Source organism: Morus notabilis, unplaced genomic scaffold (genome assembly GCF_000414095.1).
Source record: "Morus notabilis unplaced genomic scaffold, ASM41409v2 Scaffold634, whole genome shotgun sequence".
NCBI lineage: Eukaryota > Viridiplantae > Streptophyta > Magnoliopsida > Rosales > Moraceae > Morus > Morus notabilis.
In genome coordinates, this window is record NW_010359282.1 from 185996 (window position 1) to 208053 (window position 22058).

Here is a 22058-nt window from a genome sequence, read left to right on the forward strand (position 1 = left end):
TAAGCTGACTTGAAGAAAATGTTTAATGTAGGAGAAAACTAACGGAATTTTTTAAAACGTTATGCACATGCATATCCAGTAAGTTCACTTGAAGATAATGTAGTCAGAAGTATAAAAATCAGAAACTGGTAAAACTAATACACTATGGTCCATTTAAATTTAGAATTTGAGTTTTGTTACAGTAAAAAACTCTCAGAAACAGTTACATCTAACTTTTTTACTACAGTAAAAAGCTCTCACATAAAATCATATCTCAATTCAAATTAAAAACTCAAATCAACTAACTTCATATCTCAATTCAAATTAAAAACTCAAATCAACTAACTAAACGGACCAATATATATATATATATATATATATATATAAAGAAAGATGCAATCTTTATTTATAATGGCAAAAAATGGGTTCTTCTATGGCATTTGATGTTCTTCTTTTTAGACCTGCCATTTAAATCTATTAACGTTTGGTTTATGGATTAGAACCATGTGATTAAAATTATTTTTAATTTACGTGTATTTTTTATGAGAGAAAATACTGTAACGAACCACAAACTATAATTCAAATCAGAGGACGAATCTCTCAACCAAACAACCTTCCCATTGCAATCTTATCCAAATCTATAAGATCAACTCAGATGAGTGGGCTTGAATTGGTCAAAGGATAGGAGATACTAAAAGGCGAACCTTTGTAACAATAAAATATTCAAAACTTGGATGGTTCCTACTTCCTTGATGTGTAGTCAAATATGATGGTAACAACTTGAGCATATACGACAACGTCATTTAAAAAGAGTTTTTCTTTCGGTTAGTTCTTTCAATCTGTTGATTTTTAACATTAGATACACGTCTAATTATAAAAGTATATAAAATATAAAAATTTTTAATATAAATTTGTTGATTAAAATAAAAAATTATTTATAATTTAATTTTCTAATCCTACTAAAATAACTGCTTAAAATCTTAAAACAGATGAAAAAGAAGAAGAGAGAGAGAGAGTAGCAATTGAAGTCAAAATACTTTTTTTTTCCTCTTTTTTTTTTTTCCTGATGAAATCAACAGGAATGTTACTTTAATAAAGTATAGTAAAAACTCAGCGACTTAGTAGGAGTTAAAATTCTGCCGCCTTAGAGAACCAGTCAAATGTCAAACAATGTGTTTTAACAAAATTGTCTTCCGACGCTGAAGTAATATATTAAATTATTTTTCAACATAAGTCATCTCAATGGTTGCTGGTCACTTATATATTTTTTAAATAAACTACGGCCTTATTTAATTTAACGATTTAAATTGTTGATTTAATTGAAATTGTAGTGATTTAAATTATGGTAATTTTAATTGTGATTAGAATTGATATTTAGATACATTAATAAACTGTAATTTGAATTGACAATAAGTTTAAACTGTGTTTGGATAGAATATTTAAAACTGTCATTAGAGTTTTATAACACATCTTAAAAAACCTTATTGTAAATGACATTAAAAATATGCAATATGGATGAGAATTTATTCATCTCTTCATTATGAACACATTAAACTCTCAATCAGAATTATAACGAAAAAGTTATGAAATTTGTAAACTTAAAGTTGAGTAGAAAAAAAAAGTAAGATCCAAATTGTTTTCACTGTAAAAAACATTCAGATTGTTAGAATTTGAGGGGATTAATGGTTTGAATTGTCCTCATTTAGTTCTCTACTAAACATCAATGTGAACCTTGCACAACAATCTGAATTGAATTGTTGGGTTAGAATTGCTGAAACAAACGAGGGCTACAATATCAGTCAAATTATCTCTTATATTTTTTTTTTGTTAAATTGTAATTTTTTTTGTTAATAAAATATTATATCACTTAAATTAAGGGTGTGCAAAAAACCATTCAACGTATTCAAACCACCAAATCAAACTAAAAAAAAAAGAAACAAACCAATTAATAATCAATTTGATTTGGTTTAAATTTTTAAAAAAACCAATTAAATTGGTTTGCCTCATGATTTTACTCTTTCAAAATCAAACCAAACCCAATTATTTTTTATTTATATAATTTTCTTAAAATTATATATATTTCATAAATCTTTAATTTATTCATATTTAAAAAACTCTTTTATGCTAAAATTAAATGATCATAACACTAAAAGTTTGTATCATAACCTATATGTACAGAACTAACACTGCCTTTGCGGTCTACTTTCAAGCTGTCTTCGCTCCTCTCCTCTCATTCTATTTCTCTACTCCTCTAGGTTCTGGTTGTGATTCTCTCCGAAGCCTTACCTCTTTGTTAACGTGAATATAGCCTCTGTAATAATAAATGTCTTTAATTTGTCTATATTTGTTTTCTTTCATACATTTAGAAAAGCTGAATATCATATTTAATTATGACTCACAACTAATATTATATAAATATATCTATAATTTAATTACTTTTACTTCATTGTCTTTAGAAAAAAGAGAAAAAGATACAAAAGGGCACACAAAATATTAGTACCAATTATTGTTGAGACTTGAAAAAATGTTGTAAAATATTAGTTCAAACCAATTACAATCGGTTTGGTTTGAATTGGATTAGATCCCTTAATTAATTTAGTTTAGTTTAAAAATCTCTAAACTAATTCGTAGTTGGTTTGGTTTACATTTCACCTAAAAATAAACGGTTTAGTTGGATTACACACCCCTAACTCAAATCAACACACATTACTAGTTTGATGATCTTGTACAAACAAAAATTACTCGGATAAATAAACTACTAGGTTACTACTGGTAATCCACCAAATTAAGTTGTGAAATTAACAAAAATAACAAAAATAACAAAAATAACAAAAAAGGATGAGCAAATCATAACATAGTTACCAAATTAAATTATCGGACTACCAAAACTGATCAAAATAATAATAATAAAAGAAGAGAAATTTGGGCGGGTGGCTTCTTTTAACCACTCATATTAAAAGATATTGGAAAATAAGTTTATTATTATTATTATTATTATTATTATTATTATTATTATTATTATTATTTTATTTTGGCCAAATGGCCGTTTTTCAAATGAAAATTTTGCTATTCCCATTCTTTCTTAACTCAATCGAATTGTTCCCCACCTTCTTCAACTCTTCGCCGGAAACATGAATGTCTTGAAGAAGAAAAACATTAACAAATATATTTGGAAAAAGTAGCTAAGAACTCAAGCTTGCTTCTAGAGAACCAAATGGAAATAGAAAGGAAACTTTGATTGACAAGAACTGTTTTTTTAACAGTAACTTTTCAAGCGAGGTTGGAGTAATGCAACCCAAAATCAGCGTTTGTTTGTTTTTTTTGTTTGTTTTTGTTTTGTTTGTTTTTTGTTTTGTCGAGAAAACAAGAGATAGTAAATGGGTACAATAACGGAACTAGAAAAATGGAGAAAGAGGGAAATAAGTCAAGACTTAAGATGAATTAAAATTAATAGGTTAATAATTTACATAAGTTAATAAATAGGCCAAATTACTGTTTTTGTCTATAACTTGTCTGGTTATGAACCATAACTTGACGAGTTATTGTCTATAATTCACAGTTTTTGTCCATAACTTGTCTGACTATGAACCATAACTTATCTGGTTATGAACTATAACTTGACAAATTATGACATATTAATTTCTATAACTAAAAATTGGCCTAGCTATATACTTTCTTAAGCTTTTCATATTGGCCTATTTTCTACTATTTCTGCTAGGAAAGTTGGTGGCTAGCGCTTTGAAGAGAAGCTCTCCATCCGGATGGGGATCTATCTAAACTCTGTACAAAATGCACCCGTATATTTTTTTATTAATTATTTACTTATTTAATGGTATTTTTATTTGAATGATAAAAAGAGAGTTTGCTTGGTTTGCGAAGTTGACAAGTTGTACAAATTGAATTTCTTATTTAGCCAACAGGATATATAGATACAAAACTTTCTTTTCACTTATTAAGTACTTGTAGAAGATGTGAATAGAGATGTCGCATTCGTTGACGCCACGAGTTGACGAGTCGTCTGAGTAGTTTTCATAGCTGCCAAGGCTTGCAATTGTGCTTCCTAACAAAGAGCGTAAATGTGTCCCTTCCTATGACATTTTGTTTGTATTTTGATTTTGATTCCTAATCATGAATCCATTAGCATCAAAGTTAGAGACACAAGCACTGAATGAGTAGTTTAGTTGAGTAACATATAGCAAGTTCTTCTTTAAATTAGGAATAACTAATACATGATCTATTAACTTGTAGTTTGGAAAGAGCTTTTCTGGTGCGTGCGATCAGTAGTTTATTTCACTTGGTTTTACCTCCCGGTTTGCCTTGCCTTGATTTTTTCGATGGATAGAAATTCTTATTTTTATATGAAGGTTTTCAATCTCATAGTACGATATTATATCTTAAGGACTCAAATCTCTTATTTAATTTTAGTGTCTAAAATAGTGTCTAACTAACCAGTCAAATATTATTTAAATAAATTCAATTTTTTTATTCTTATTTTTATGTTTGTTCATTATATGATATGACAAAATGTAATTGGTTAGACATTATTTGAAACGTTAAAAATAAAACGGGCGCCATCTTACTCTATACCTTTAAAGCTCATACAAGTTGGTCGTGTAAGAAATTATTAAATATTACTCGACCAAGCAAAGGAAAGCAAGGGCTGGAAAGTGTTGCATATATAAAGTAGAACGAGCCATAAATCCGTATAAGTAGGTTTAGCCTACAGATTAAGGGGAACAACCGAGCAAGATAATATTGGTATAACATGAAGAGGAAATTTCTTATGAACACTTAACCCGCAAACTTCCGTCATGTCCAAGTCCTCTGGCAATCCACCATCATCTGGCAACTTCCAATCAAACCAATACAAAAGATTGGCAATCAAATATTCAATGGTAACAAGCCCTAATGCCAACCCTGGGCATCTCCTTCTCCCAAATCCAAACGGAATGAATTGGAAGTCTTGACCATTCAAATCAACCGGGTTGTTCTCGAATCTCTCCGGGACGAACTCCTCCGGTTCATCCCACGAGCTCGGGTGCCTTTGAATCGCCCAAGCGTTGACAAAGACCCTTGTCTTCGCAGGAATTTCGTAGCCTCCAATCTTAACACTTGCGGTTGTTTCTCGCGGAGCTAAAAGAGGAGCCGGTGGATGTAGTCTAAAATTTTCTTTAACGACACATTTTAAGTAGTTCATTTGATCGATGTCACTCATTTAATAGAACCATCTTCAGCTTTATAACTATGCCCAAGAATGCATCTTGACATTGTATTATTGGAGGCTGAAATCAACAACTTGCTTAGATTAATTGAATTCCCACTAAGGCAAAGTTTCCTTATATTATTGACCAAAACTTCTACCTCTTCTTCCCTCACAAACTGAAAAGAATGCACACTTTTGAGGCTCAAAAGTTCAAGTACACAGGCTTTCCGAGCTTGTCTCCAATATTCACCATAAGGGGAAAATAGGATGTTTTTCTGTCCATAAAACAAGATATCGGTGGCTGTCGTTTTAGGCCGGTTGGAAAAAACGACATCGTGGGCTTTAACAATTTCTTCTACCATATCAGGAGACGAAACAATCAGGGTCGGAATTTGGCCGAAGTTTAGATGCATAAGTGGGCCATACTTGTTGGACAGTGATCTTAGAGACCTATGTGGGTTATTTCCAAGCTGGTGAAGATTTCCAATTATTGGTAACTTTGGGGGTGATGGAGGTAAGTTCAATTTTCCATATAATTTGTTGCGTCCAAACAAGAGGAGAAGCAAAAGTAGAAGAAGAAGAAGAGGAAGAAGAAGGCGAATAGAGATGGAGAAGGGATCTAGTTGCCCCAAGTTGTTGAAAACTTGTGACGAACCCATCTTAGAGTTTGTGCCTGACTTGAGAAACGGAGTCACTATTACTCTTCTTATTTAAGCTCGATTAGTTTTAGCATGTAAGACCAAATAATGCAACTAGAGGCTAGCTCTAGTAGTTTTGGTATGTCAATGTATACGAGTGTCGATCTAGCTGCCACAAGTTTTTAATTCGAGTTGAGATGTAAGTTTATGTGAGCTTTTTACTGTAAAAAAAAAGTTAGATATGACTATTTCTAATAATGTTTTACTATAACAAAACTCAAATTAGTAAAATAAATGAGGCTTAATGTACCCATCTTAACACCCGTTTGAAAAGATGTATATTCAAATTATTATTCTTGATTCTGACGTTTAAATTTTAAATTTTTTTTTTTTTAAAAAATACTATAACAGAATCAATAATTTAAGTTTAAGTATATGAAACAAACGAGCTTTTAGAGTTTGTACCTAACTTGAGAAATGGAGTCTCTATTACTATTTTTGTCTAAGCTCGAGTAGTTTTAGCATGTAACGTTTGAGGTTAACTCAAATAGTTAGGTGCGTGAGTGAACGAATGGTGAGTGTACGAGTGTGTGATCCAAAATTTGAGTTTTAGTAATTTTATTTCTTTTTAAATATAATTTGAGTTTTAATGATTTTATTACTTTTTAAATATAATGGGAGACATAAGCCCGTACTATATAAAAAAAAAAAAGTAAGAACAGAGAATGTGGAGCCGTCGAATGAATTATTGCACGTTACCTCAATAATGAGATATGGTCAAGTTTGGTGAACATAAAGATGCATGCATCAATTATTTGAATATTTTACCTGTCACACAGAATTGTATAACTCCGAGTCAAATATTTTATCATTTCCATGAAAAAAGTCAAATTGTTATTACCACCAGATTTGAATGCAGCCGTACAAGTCCAAATATCTGACGTCCGCTTGTTCTGGCTCCCCTCGTGGTAATTTAGAAAAAGGGGAATTTTTGCGACGGGTTCCCAAACTTTCGCACTTGTGACCTTTCCGTTCCGTAGTTTCTTTTTCGAGTTAAAAATTTTAAAAAATAATAATAATAATATGAATTATAATTTTATTTAAATTTATATTTTTTTAAATTTAAATTTGAATTTAAATTTGAATTTAAACTTGAGTTTAGGATTAAAATTTGAGTTTAAATTTTTCCTTTAACTTGAGTTCAGAAACTCGAATTTAAATTAATGAATATTATTTTTTTTATTCTTAAAAATGCTATAATTTTTTCGTTTTAATTCTGATTGAGATGATTTTTTTTCTATGCGTTAAGAACGAAAAGACGAATAAAACCCCACCCATATACCCTATTAAAATTTTTCATCAGCATTGAGTTTTTATTAAAATACTATTTAAATACAAATTCAAGTTTTAACTCACTCAAACACAAACTCAAAAAGATTCTTATCTTAAACCATAACTCAAATGTGCACAACTAAATACAAACTCAAGTTACAACTTCAACTCAAGTTATAACTCAAACTCAACTTAAAATCTACATTCAAATCACCTAACTCAAAAAGAGCAAAAAACCGCCCCTAAGATCTCCATTTTGAAAATCTTGGTATCAGGATCCCCAAATTTTCTATCTGCTGGCGTCTGTTAATCTCTTTGCTCATTATGTGCCATTAAATCTCCTTTCTACTCCTGTTTTCACTAAATTAAAATTTTTGCAGTTGAGCCCTCAAATGACATGTTGTATAATGGGAGAAGAGACTCGCTTTTTGTCTTAAATGGTAAATAAAATTTAAAATTTGAAAACGTGTGTAACAGTTTATGAATTTTTATGGTTGTATATTTGTTTTCTTTTTATAGAGCAATAATGGTAAAAATAAATGGTTTCAATCCATCCTTAAAAAGTACAAAGCTTACTCCAGTGCTGCAAATGAGGAAGAAATATATGTAAACTCTATTTCTTATTTTTATTTCATCCTCCAAATTTTGAATTTATCGTATACATTAATTCAGTTAACAATTGACCAGTCGTTTTTACTTGCAAATTCTGTTATCAATATTCTCTTTGTATAGTTGTCCGTTTTCTTTTGAATAATATATACTTTTTTTTTTTTTTGCAAGTTGCAACAACTTCTTCAATAATATTCCAACTCTCTTAATTAAGTAACTACACTCCATATTTCAATTACAAAAAATTCGCATTTATAAAAAAATATAGAGAGAAAATAAAAAATATCATCATTAAAGGAGCACTATTTTATTTATGCTACTATTGTAAATTTATCTTATACAATTAATAACTTGTAGTTTATCATTTCATAATTTGCATATTATCTTTCTTAACTTGCTGATTATCTTTCGTAACCTATAAGTTATTTTCTATAGAGACATCAAAATTTTGTATACTAGTATAAATTGTAGAGTTGGACAAAACACATGTTAAACTGAAATTTTCTCAAAAATATTATTAATTACTTTAATAAGCAAAAGCTTAAATAATTATTTCCCTATGTAATAGGTGATGCCGCATCATATATATGTGTGTTTATATAATATGTACATCAAATTATAGAAACAAGTACATAAGTTAATTACATGTAACATCAAGCATTAATTAAAAAGATCGCATCTTCTTCTTCCAAATCGGAATGGAACAAACCGAAAGTCCTGGACATTGATATCATTACTAATGGGGTTGTTTTCGAATCTCTCTGGGATGAACTCCTCTGACAAACTTAGGGTTTGTTCTTTTGGACTAAAATTCAAAAAAAGTTTGAAATTAAGTTACAATTTTATTCAATTTTATATTCTTTTGTAAAATTTAAGTTTCTCTTTCGACTCAAGTTCATAAACTTAAACTCAAGTTAATAAACAATATTTTTTCTATTCTTAAAAACGCCATAGCTTTTTCATTTTAATTCCGATTAAGATGATTTTTTTTCTATGCGTTCACAGCGAAAAGACGAATAAAACTCCACCCATATACCCTATTAAAATTTTCTATCACCATTGAGTTTTTATTAAAATACTATTTAAATATAAATTCAAGTTTTGACCCACCTAAACACAAATTCAAATGGATTCTTAATTCAAATCATAACTCAAATGTGCACATCTAAATACAAACTTTAACTCAAATTATAACTCAAATTCTACACTCAAATCACACTCAAATCACTATAACTTAAAAATACAACCAAACAAGCCCTTGGTTTCTTATGAATTGCCCAAGCATTTATAAGTACCGTCGTGTTTGCGGGAACGTAGTAGCCTCCTATCTCAACACTTACAGTTGTTTCTCGAGAAGCTAAAAGAGGTGCTGGTGGATGTAGCCTTAGATATTCTTTTACAACGCATTTTAAGTAACCCATTTGATTGATATCCTCCATTTTATGCTCCATTTTAAGTAACCATTCCGATGCTGTTGACGTAGTTTCAATTCCTGCCATGAACATGTCCTGCGAAAGCCTATAATACATATAAGGGTATTTTACACATTTTCCAACTTATATGCTTTTAGGAACTTGCCATCTGAATTTTTAATTTTAGTAAATTATCCTCTCAACTTGTAAAAGTATTATAATATACCCTATTTTGATAATAATTGTGTTAAATTAATATCGAAAAATCATGTTTGATAAAAAAAATTTAACATCTTAATTTAAATGTAACATAAATATTTTAATTCTTCAACTATTAATTCTTTAAATTTAATAAAAATTTGCACAAATATAATAAAATGGGGGCACATTGTAACAAAAATTTAAAATTTAAGAGGCAATTTACTAAACTATGACGGGGTGACGCAACAAAATCACAAAATTCATATTCAATCCCACAAAAATATACATTTATGCAAAAATTCAAAGCCAAAGTCCCATGGAGCACCTTGTCAAGCTTGATCAAAATGAAGATAACAGAGAGGATTCATGGCCTAGGTGATGAATGGGTTCGTGCGTGGATGAAGGCGATAAGGCTTGGGTTGCACGGCGATGGGGTTGGCAAGGGCTGGGTTGCACAGCGGTGGCCGATAGGTGGCAGGGGATGAGTTGCACGGCGGTGAGGGTGGCAGGGGCTGGGTCTCACAAGTGTGGGGGTTGAAGGCCTTGAAGGGGCGGGACGGCTGACGAGGATAAGTGTGCAGATATGACTTTCTTCTGTTTCTTTCTAATTCGTGTTTTTCTCTAATATTATTCATGTTCTTATTTTGAAGGTGTTTGAATGAGATGATTTGGATATGTTATTTTTATTGTTTTCAAGATGTTTCAGCTTTTGATATGATGTGGGTAGCCATTTTAGTTTTCACAAGAGGAAGAAAACATTTTTTTTTTTGAAAAGTAATCAGTTGATTTATTTTATTTTTTTTATATTTAATCATCTTTATAGATTTAAGGAGAAATTAATATTTTTAATAATATGTCAAGTCAGCGGACTATTAAGACTATAAACGGAAGTGGATAAAAAGAGTATTTTAAATTGTTTTCTATATATTAGGAGGCGTTTTAAATTGTTTTTAAAAATCAAGGGACACTTTAAAATAATGTACGTATTTTAGGGGATAATTATGAAAATAATTCAAAAAATAACAATTTAAAAGTTAGTATAAAATGTTGGATTAAGATTGATGTCACTATCTTTATTCATCTACGGATGAGTTTACAATGTTACATCTATATATACACATATTTCAGTGTTTGTTTTTGGTATATGAAATTAGATAACTTAAAAGGCTAAATATATATCATTAGTTTTTTTAAAAAAAACCAAGTAATCACAAATGTTCGAATATTGCATTGTTTCTGGTACCCCTTTCGAATTTTTCTTAAGAAGTCTAACATTTTTTTTTTTTTAAATATATTTATACAGTCAAGATTTCTTTAATTTTCTTCTCAAGCTCAAAATAAAGACGTAATTCGAAACAGAGTAGGTTAGTTGGATCTATGGTATAATATTTCAATGTTAGTTGGATCTTTCTGGAAAAATTGTATATGACAAGAGAGTAAGAGAGTAGGTTACCTGTAGTATTTCTTTCAGGTGGTCTTGGGTGAGCTCAAAATCAAGCAAGCAGCCACGTTGAAGTCGGAGAAGAACATCCACAAAGTCTGCAATTTCAGGCGTCGTCACATCTTCAACTTCCATCGCCGCCTTATGCTCTCGAACAACTCAATCATTAAAAGCATCAAACTCTATTAAAAGTCGATCACAATCTCGCAACAAATCCTCCGACGACGTCGATCCATCGCAAAGAAGGGAAGAAATCGCCAACACTGAATTCCATGAGTTGCATAGCCACTTCATTTGCTAGCTCTCCCAACCTGCTAACCAAACCGTCTTCCGATTTGTAACCTTGTCCACGAACACATCTCGAGACAATGTTATTAGAGGCTGCAATCAACATTTGACAAGATTCACAGAATTATTCCCACCAAGGTAGTAATCTCTCCTTATCCTATTGACCGAATTCCCAACTTCTTCTTCCCTCACAAACTGAAATGATCCGACTTTCTTAAGGCTCAAAAGCTCAACAACACAAACTTTTCTAGTTTCTTTCAAGTACTAGCCGTAAGGGGAAAATGCCAAGGTTTTGTTTCCGTAAAACAAGATATTGGTGGCCGTCGTTTTAGGCCGGTTGGAAAAAACGACATCGTGGGTGCTAACGATCTCTGATATCAAACCCGGTGATGAGACGATTAGTATTGGAATTTGGCCCAAGTTTAGGAGCATAAGAGGGGCCATACTTGTTGGAGAGTGCTCAGAGAGAGCGGTTGCCTAGTTGGTGGAGATTTCCAATCATTGGTAACTTGGGCGGCGGTGGTGGTAACTTCACATTTCCACATTATTTGTTGCGTTGAATTGAGAAAATAAGAAACAAGAGAGGGAGAAGGTAAAGAAAGATAAAGAATGGCTCAAATTTCCACTTGATCAAAACTTGTAACATAACGTACTCGTATCCATTTTTGTGCAAAAAGTCAGGTCACTTTTTAAGAACCTTTTTCATCAAAAGATATCTTTCTGTGGTTTTCTTTAGAGAACATTTTTACTATACCCATATGAGCTATTATTTTTAGTCATTGAATTAATTTTTAATAATTAAATTTGTATTTTGCTATTAAAATTTTACAGCATGTTATGTAAAACTATCCCTACTCCAGAATTGAAAAATTAATCTAACGAACGATGTTCTCACCGATGGATTAAAAGTACTCTTTCAACCATAAATGCACCCTTTTCTTTTCTCTTTGTTTTGTTTTGGTTTTTTGTTTTTTCCTTTTTTTCTTTCCGGGGCTCTTCAAACACGCTTAATGACAGAGGATCCAAGCCCAAACTTATGGGCTTGTTTGACATTATATTTAGGGAAATTGCAATAAATAGGCCTATTTTTAAAATTTACAAAGTGAATACCTTATTTACCCAAGATTAGAAATAAATAAGCCTTTTTTAACTTTTAATATTTTGTTTGCCAATTTTGCCCTTAGTTATAGGATTTTTTTTAAATTTTTTTCTCAAATTATTTTTCTTTTCTCCCTCTACTATGCCTCTCTCTCTCTCTCTACTCTCCCTCTTCGACTCTTCTTCTATCTCTCTATCTCTGTTTATCTCCTCCATCTCTCATCTTTGACGGACGACCTCGCGGCTGCGCTGCTAGAGAAATCAAGTCGCCGGTGAAGGTAAAACTTCGGCCAAAGTTTGCGGGAAAGTTGGGTGAAGGATTAGGGCGAGAGATAGTCAGGTCCATTGCTTGGGATCTCCGGACAAGGACAGAACTTCGTCGGGATCGTGGTTGCTCCGTCGTACTATCGACAGCGTTCGAGTCCTCTGCAGAGATACACAGAGATTGTCATTTCCGATCGATTTCATTCTCACAATCTTACCCTTACGGCGTCGCGACAAATCGTTATCGCTGCAGGCGGTTCGGCCTCTTCACCGGCCTCACAACTCCTCGGGGTTTACGAAGGCGCTTCGATGAAGAGAGAGAAAGGAGCAACGCTTTGGTGAAGAGAGAGAGAGAGAGAGAAAGAGGGGACTATATGTCAGTACCGTGAGGTTGAAGAGAGAGAGAAAGAGGGGACTATATCTCAGTACCGTGAGGTTGAAGAGAGAGAGAGGGAGGGAGGGAGGGAGAGAGATGGACAGACCAATGAGAGAGGTGAGGTAGGGTTTCATTCCAAAATTTTTACACAAGGGTAATTTGGTATTTTTCAAATTAGGATAAATCCAGATTTACACTTAATTAGCCTATTTACTAACTAATTAAAAACTTTGGCCTATTAATTTTTATTATCATTTTAATTAGGTCTATTTCCCTCTATCCCCCGTATTTATATAGGATGTTTTTAACTAAAAAAGTTGCGCTAGGTTAAGGTATTTGATAACATCATTATTTCTTGTTTCTTTAAGGGACAACGTCATTATTTCTAGTCTAGTTAAAAAGCCAGAAAAATGTATTCTTTCTCATAGTTGGATAAAAAGTATTACTTGAAAACGCTAAAAAGTGATCATTTACCTTACGATAGTTGGATAAATGCATGTTAATCGTGCCAGTCCTGATCGTTTAAATTGGACTCAAACGTATTTTGTATCGCATTTAAACTTATTCATTTATTTATTGTGTTGTACTATGCTTAACCTATTAAAGTGTTAAATCGGGCCCGTGACCTATTTATATGTAGGTTGTGCACTTAACGTGTTTAGATTGTGCTCATATTTGTACTCGTGTTTGTGTTTTTACTGTGCTTTTAACGTACTTTTGTCGTATCAAATAACATATTTACATCAAATAAAAAGAAAATAAACATTGAACAAAAAAATCATATCATTAAATAAAAAATTTACCTCATTAAAAATTTTACCAAGTAAAACTCATTGCGTTAAAATCTTGATAAAGAAAAAAGAATGAATTTAAGCATATTTTATCCTTCTCATTTCTAATCTTCCATATATATATATATCAAATATGATAATAATATATATAGGTTAATTTGCACCTATTTTGTCAATTTGCCAAGGACAAATAATCTAATAAAGCTCTTTTTTAACAACTATTTAGTTTTTATTTGGAAAAATCGGTTAGTTCCATTTTATTAACTTAATTATTACTTTTACTTTTATAAAAACTTCTTAATAAAATTACTATGACATGTAAAATATATAAATAAAAAATTAATTTATACTTCATTTTCATTAATTGGGTCCTCATCCTACTTTTAACGTACTCCTGCCCGTATTTGTGTTGTACTCTTATTGTGTGGTGCCCTTAGCATGCTTCATGTCTAAAACCGTCAACTCCAGCCCATTTAAAATGAGTTTGGGTCATTTGTGACTTGACGTTCCACGCAGCGCTGACTTTTTAATGATTCATGCTCATGTCCGCCCGTTAAGTCTGGCCCATTTTGACATCTAGTTGGATATAAATGTATTCCTTGAATAAGCCAAGATAAACAAGTGTTTGTTTAGTTAAATTTTTTAATATACTATGATTACCCTTAATAATACTTATCAAATATTATTTTACATACCAATTAATTAAAAAAAACATTAAAAATTTAATTTTTAACCGTACCGTAATCTTCCAAGGTGACCGCTGCCACCACCTCCAACCTCTCCTGAACATCCCCTTTCTCTTAGCCTAACAAGCTACATTTCCCCTATTGGCGTCTGGAATGGTATCTTATTCACAAAGAGAATTGCTAGAGACACTTTTTCTGTCATTCTATTTATTAACGTTTAACGTCTCTAATTAGATGACGGTTTTACAAGAAATTTTCATCTAATATTTTAAGTTAGATGTCGGTTTTACATAAGACATAAAACCATCGTCTGATGTGAGCGCGGAAACCCAAAAATAAAATTTAACCTTGAATTTGTCTTCATTTCTAAAGAAACTTGACTTAAAACCTTCACCGATATCTCTCTCTCTCTCTTCCTGTGAACCATATCACCGTCACCCACCGCCCAAAAATCTCTCTCTCTCCTCTCTCTCTCATTCGACGCCGCTACCGCCATTCTCTCCCTCCGCATCTCTCTCTGACTCTCTCTGTCTCTCACTCCATTTCTCGTTGTCATATGCTCTAGGCTGCCTCGATGTTTGCCAAAATTGCCAAGCGTTTGCCCCCGTCATCGCTGACCCGCCAGCAACTGCCTCTGTCTTCATTTTGGTTAGTTTAAGTTATAATAGTTTTTGGATTTGAAATTGATAACTATAGATTAGAAGATGATTGTTTTCAATTAGGCTAGATTGTTAGACGACGAATTTTTTAAATATTATATGATTGTTAGGATTAGAACTAATTTAATTGCATTTCTAATATTATTTGAATATTTTAATGTAAATGTGAATATTTGTTGTATATAATTGAAGAAGATTTAGGTTAGTTAGGTTAGGATTCTTATTTAAATTTAAGTTATTTAGTACATTTTTTGGTATATATTGATTAGGTTACGTTAATATAATGTTGATAGGTTAGTTTTAAGTTATTTAGTTTAGGATTAAGAATGAAACTAAATCTATATATGTTGATTATATGTTAATTCTTGAAAATGGGGGACTGTGATTGGCTCGAGAAAGAAATTAATACCACACGATAGTTATTTGTGGAGGACCGGATGATGATGGGAAACGAAGGGCAACCATAATGCATAGAGTTGCCAAAATGAGGGATAAAGGAGAAAGAATATAAGTGTAATTTGATGAAAAAAATAACTCCATTGGAAAAGCGGGGAATGAGTTACAAAGTTATGTTGGTGTTTTGACCTGTGAACATGTGCCAATAACAATAGTAGATTGGAGACGTAAATAAAATAAAGATAACGTGAATTGAAATTGGCATGAATAGGTTCAAAGTTTCATGGTTCCAGAGACCGTAAAAAAATACGAGCTTACTTGTACAACGAAGATGGCTCGGGACTTTAGGTCGAACCTATTCATGACATTTGTAAAGCCGTTAAAGGATAGTCCTCAAGTCTTTGAACTCCCAAAGAAAGTGGCTCGGAACTACCCTTCAATTACCCTTGAGCAATGAAGGAAGTTTGTGGAGTATAGACTTTGTAACGATCGACATGCCATTTCAGAAGAAGCATCTAAGAGAAGATGATCGTACAAGTACCCATATGGGAATGCTCGTGGGTGATATAGGAAAGTAGAGGAAGATTATGTAAGTATTCAATTACTTTTCTCAATGATATTAATTACTTTTTGTTTGTATCATAATCTTTAATATACTTTTTAATTGAATGCAGATGCGAATGCATAAACTTACGGGGAAGCCGGATCGAGCCACTTTATGGCAGTTCATATGCCAAAAACTGGACAAAACTTACAAAATTTTGGGATGCGAAGAGATCGGTAAATTAATTGTGAGTTATTATTTTTCCTTTTAATATTTGTTCGATCAATGAGAAATATGCCAAGAAATTTATAATATTTTGTTATAAAATTTATAGGACCAATATGCTGAAGAAGAGATCCAGGGAAAGTTTCAATCTCAGGGGACTGATGATGTGCTTACTAGATCATTGAGAGACCCAGAACATTCGGGCCGTGTTCGTGGGTAATCCTAATTTGTCGAGAAGTTGACTTATTTTCATTCCATCAGCAGATCAAGAAAGGATGAGGAGTTGACAATGCTACGTTAGAGGGTGGAAATAATAGAGGCCATATGGGAAGGAATGTAATCATCCCAAGGCTATACCCCAACACTTGTAGGAGAGGGAATGAGAACTCCTATGGTGGATCAACGACGTAGTGTTAAAGAGAGTTCTATTGTCCATAATGCTACGTCGTCGAAAGAGCCCCCCTTATCAGTCCTTGGTGATGGAAGTAAGTGCATTCTTCTGGCTCCAACATAGATAAAGAACAATTTTATCATTGTTATGACGGGGATGGCGTGGTTGGATAGTCACCAGACCGATGTTGTCCACAATGCCATACTTAGGGAGGGAAATGCACATGTCTCTATTTAATCAGTTTATGTGAGAGACATGCATTTGCCTATCCTTACATTTAATAGCACGACTGTGGGTGACGATCTTAGAGGATTTATTGCCTGACCCAGGAATTTGGTTGACCTAGGATCCTTGAGTAAAGTTAGCAAACCTATGACTGGTTAGATAATCTACGGCACTAGTTTTTGCATTCTGAAATCACACGTCCACACGAATTAATGTATCTGTATGAAGAAGTCGGATATATGAAAGTAAGACATTAATGTGACATATATTATATTACCGAATTCCTAGAGAGCGATCAAAAGCAAACAATGCCAAATATTAATACGATGTCGGGCCTAAGACTTCAACTTTACGTAAGAAATCAAACCATTAAAATTCAAATTTTAGTAAATACACTCACACACCCAATCAGTTAAACTAGCGACCGAAGATTAAGGCATGGTACGACATGAAGAGAAATTCTTATGAGCAGTGAGACCACAAACTTCACTCATGTTCGTATCCTCAGGCAATCCAGCATCATGTGGCAACTTCCAATCAACCAATACAAAAGATTGGCAATCAAATATTCAACATTTACATTGCCAAATGCGCATGCAAGCCCAGGGCATCTCCTTCTCCCAAATCCAAGTGGAATCAATTTGAAATCTTGACCAGCAAAATCAATATTATTGTTCTCGAATCTCTCTGGAATGAACTCTTCTGGTCTTTCCCACAAGTTTGCGTCTCTTTGGATCACCCAAATTTTTGATAAAGACTCTTGTTTTCGCCGGAATATCGTAGCCGATCTGAACTCTTGCGGTTGTTTCTCGAGAAACTAAAAGGGATATTTTAAGTACTCCATTTGATTGCCATCATCCAATCCGTTACTGTCCTGAAGATACATTAGTAATTTTGTATATACACTTAATTAGCATTTGTTTTAAATGTTACTGAATTCTTAATAAGTTCATATATACAAATATAATTCAGATTCCCAAAATTTCACTAGAAACATATCCCCCGGCCCATTGGCTTTAGCACTCTTCTGCCTCTGCACCTACTTGTTATGATATTATTTCCTTTGTTAGCTAAAAGAAGATTAACAAAAACAGAAGAGCATAAAAAACTTTAGCACATTAAGGCGCATAGAAATACTTTCCTTTAAGATTTTATTTGCCCTCACTTCTCAAAGTTTGTTAACGAGTTTTAATAAAAAATTATCTTAAGATATAACAAACCCTTGAACACAATATCTAGCAATAATATTGTGTTTCAGAATAAGAATAAAGTCTATAAATTTTCTGGAGGGTTAATAAAGACAGATGTACCATTTCATGAATGAACACATACTCTTCAAACATCACAACCATTATTCACATAGAGACATCTTTTCAATGTAAAGGTATCTCTTCATGGGTTAATGCATCTGTAACAATAAGCATGTCTGTTGTTAATATGTACATTCATATATGTGTGAAAACATGTCACCGATGGATGCAACGATTCGATACAATTCAGATAACAAAACACACACGCACATATTTTTTTAGAACAGGTGCTGCATCAGTCATGCACCATAGACAACACCTATTCAGTGTTGTCTTGTTCGCTGCAGCGCATGTGAAATGCGCTGCAGCGCTTTAGTTATCCAGGCTGCTGCTAAATTACTATTTTTTCATGTTTTGACAGCCAAAATACGTGTGATCATAATCAAGACATTTTACAATCTCTCTAATAATCCCCCACTAGATTGTAATTCCCCAGAATCAACAACGATAAAACATACAAACAAAAAGGTATCTTTCAATTTTAACCTTCAATTGGTGAGTATACTTCAAAGTATTTACCAGACAATTATGTACTTTGCATTAAATTTTATCTCTTAAGCAAATATTGAAAACATATCACATATGTGTTATCTCAGACTTCAAAATTTTTCCAATCAATTAGCAATGTTCTAGCCTTGTGCTCTATCATGGATTCATGAACATTTACAAGATTTGACCACAGTGAACACTATTTCATTCCTTATGTTTCCTTAGGTGAAGTTTCGAATTATGTTTCTAGCTACTATGAGACTCGAACTTTATTGAGAGCATATATTCAAGCTCAATCACTTAGCTATTTACACCAACATCATGGAAGGGAAAAATAAAATTTTCAGTGCCAAACTAGTCACAAAATAATGACTTGTTTTTATCCATTTAACTATAGAATAGTAGTATAACTATTACATAGTTAGGTTATCATCATCAGTGACTCTTTCAAAAAAAAGGTTTTAGTTCCATTCTACTAGATATTTCCTTGAGTAAGTCTCTCAAAAGACCTTTTATTAAGAGATCCGCTAGGTTCTTATTAGTCCTAATATGAACAATATTGATAACACTATTGGTTATCAATTGTTTCACATATTCATGTCTCAAGATAATATGTCTAGATTTCCCATTATAAACCTTGTTATAACCTCTAGACAAATTGACTTCACATCGCAATACAAAGAAAGAGATGGCATTAGTTGTGGCCACAAATCAATATTAAACAATAAATTTCTCAGCCATTTTGCTTCTTCACCCAGAGTGGTAAGTGCTGTAAACTCACTTTCCATCGTAGAATGAGTTTCAAGAGACGACTCCTCCTACAATTGTGAAAATCCTACCAGATGTGGATTTGTTATCACGTGCACTTGTTATATAGCTTGCATCAGAGTACCCTTATAGTACCGTTGGATAATCATTATATGACAAACCTAAATTAATGGTTCTTTTGAGATAATCAAGTACTCTACCAATTGTACTCCAATATGCAACACTTGGATTAGTCATAAATCTTGACAATTTACAAACAGTAAAAGCAATGTCTGGCCTTGTAAAATACATAACATACATTAAGCTACCAATAACACTAGCATATTCAAGTTGTGCTACCGTTCGACCAACATTTTCTAGTAATTTAATACTAAAATCATATGAGGTATTAGCTTCTTTAAACTTCAAATGATCGAATTTAAGAAGCACCTTCTCAATATAATGAGATAGACACAATGAGTAACCCCCACTATGCTTCCTCACTTTCACACCTGGGATCGTATCTACCTCACCAAGATCTTTCATCTTAAATTGTGAAGTTAGATACTTCTTAGTCTCATTTGCTCCAAGCATGTTTGTTCCAAAGATAAGCAAGTCATCAACATGCAAACATATGATCACACCAAAATCATTTGTAAATTTAGAATATATATATTTATCCGCATTATTATGTTTAAAACCATGAGATAAAATAACTTTATCAAATTTCTCGTGTTATTATTTTGGTGCTTCCTTTAATCCATAAAGTGATTTGACTAACTTGCAAACCTTTTTCTCATTTCCAGAGAATACAAACCCTTCGCGTTGTTCCATATGGATTTTCTCATCAAGGTCACCATTTAGAAAAGCTATTTTAACATCCATTTGATGCATATGCAAATTGCATACTGATGCAATTATAAATAACACTCTTATTGATGTCAATCCAGCTACCAGAGCATATTTGTCAAAGTAGTCTATTTTAAAGCCGTTGCCTACCAATCTAGCCTTGAATGTTTGTACAGACCCATCGGTATTGTACTTTCTTCTAAACACCCATTTATTGCTTATTAGATTTGATCTGGAGGATATCAACTAAAATCCAAGTTTGATTAAACATAATCGAATCCATTTCATCATTTATAGCCTCTCTCCAAAAAGAGGCATCCTTTGATGACATGGCTTCACAAAATGTATTAGGATATTCCTCTAAAGCAATAACGGTATTTTATTCAGTACATTATTTCTATGTCCTTCAACTAAAAAGGTTAAACTTGAGATGAAATAAAATCCGCTGCTAAATTATTTTCTTTCCTCTCACGTCGACTTCTTCTCAATTTAAAAGATGTCATAGACTCTTTCTTTTTATTATTAGTAGAGGTACAAGGAATATAGTCACATGGTTGATCAACATTAGATTCCAATTCAGTAGTAGAATCAAGACTAAATTTGTTTTCTATAAATTCAACATCTCTTGATTCCACAATTACATTAGAAGCTAGATTAAATAATCTATATGCCTTAGAATTTTTAGCATACCTTACGAAAACACTTTCAATTCTGTTAGCACCTAACTTTGATGATTTAGGGTCAATCACACTATAGAAAGGTAAACAAACCCACATTCTTAAATACATTAAGTCTGGTTTTCTTCCTTTCTATACTTCATAAGGAGAACCATGTGTTTTCATAGATTTAATTCTATTCTTAACATGACACGCCGTAAGTAAAGCTTTCCCCCATAAATTATATAATTTGGTATTAAGAAGTATAGAGTTAGTCATATCCGTAAAATTCTATTCTTTCTTTTAGCCAATTAATTTTGTTGAGGAGTAGATGAGGCTGACTTTTGGTGAATAAGATCATGCTCTTCACAAAAGGCATCAAACTCATTTGAAAAATATTCACCACCTCTATCACTTTGAACCATTTTGATCTTTCTATATATTTGGTTCTCAACTTCAGCCTTGTAAATTTTAAATTTATTAAAGACTTCATTTTTTGTTCTAAGCAACTACACATAAGTGTATCTAAAATAATCATGAATAAAAGTGATAAAGTATCTCTTCCTTCCTCTTATCAAAGGCCATAATACTCACAAATATCAGTATGAATAATATCTAATATTTGAGTATTGCGTTTGGCTCTAGGAAAGTTTTCTTAATTAGTCATCTTTGCGCATACAAATTTCACACTTATCATGTTTTACATCTTTACAATTAATCAAACCATATTTAGACATGTATTTCATGTTTCAAGTGTACTAACCGAGCATGCCAAACATCATAAGAATCTACAATATAAACGGAATTCATGTCATCTTTATTATCAATGCTAAGTTCGTACATGCCATCGCAAGAATATCCATTTCCCACAAAAGTCATATTTTTTGATACAATGCAAGTAGTGCCCTCAAGTACAATCTTAAGCCTATTTTTACACATAAGACTAGTAGATAGAAGATTCTTTCAAATATATGGAACATGAAGAACATTGTTCAAAGTAACTTTCTTTCTGGAAGTAATGTTAATCTCCACCACAACTTTTCTAGCAACCATCACTGCATCATTATTTTTCATGAGAAGCAATTGTCCTTTTTTCTCCACTTTGTATGATGAGAACAATTTCGTATCATTATAAATGTGGATTGGTTGTAGCCATGTTGGTTTCAGTAATCATGCCAATTTACATTTTCGAGACATAGCACATATGTCTGCGGATTTCTCTCTAATAACATTGGCTTTATTGGTGTCA

General features: G+C 32.4%; 1 protein-coding gene across 1 annotated transcript; it reads right to left on the reverse strand.

Moving 5' to 3' along the window:
- Positions 1-4642: 4642 nt before the first annotated feature.
- LOC21404008 (cytochrome P450 71A1) lies at positions 4643-5841 on the reverse strand. Its single transcript, XM_010093981.2, has 2 exons — positions 5276-5841; positions 4643-5189 (listed from the first exon to the last, which is right to left on the reverse strand). The coding sequence occupies exons 1-2, from the start codon at positions 5839-5841 to the stop codon at positions 4700-4702; spliced, it is 1056 nt and encodes a 351-aa protein (XP_010092283.2). The 3' UTR covers positions 4643-4699.
- Positions 5842-22058: the final 16217 nt, after the last annotated feature.

Bases quoted from the DNA above. Each gene is read 5' to 3' on its own strand.
- LOC21404008 (XM_010093981.2), bottom strand. From the start codon at position 5,841: ATGGGTTCGTCACAAGTTTTCAACAACTTGGGGCAACTAGATCCCTTC. The intron at 5,190-5,275 runs GTTGTTGATTTC...CTATTAAATGAG, and splicing joins AATTCAATTAATCTAAGCAA to TGACATCGATCAAATGAACT.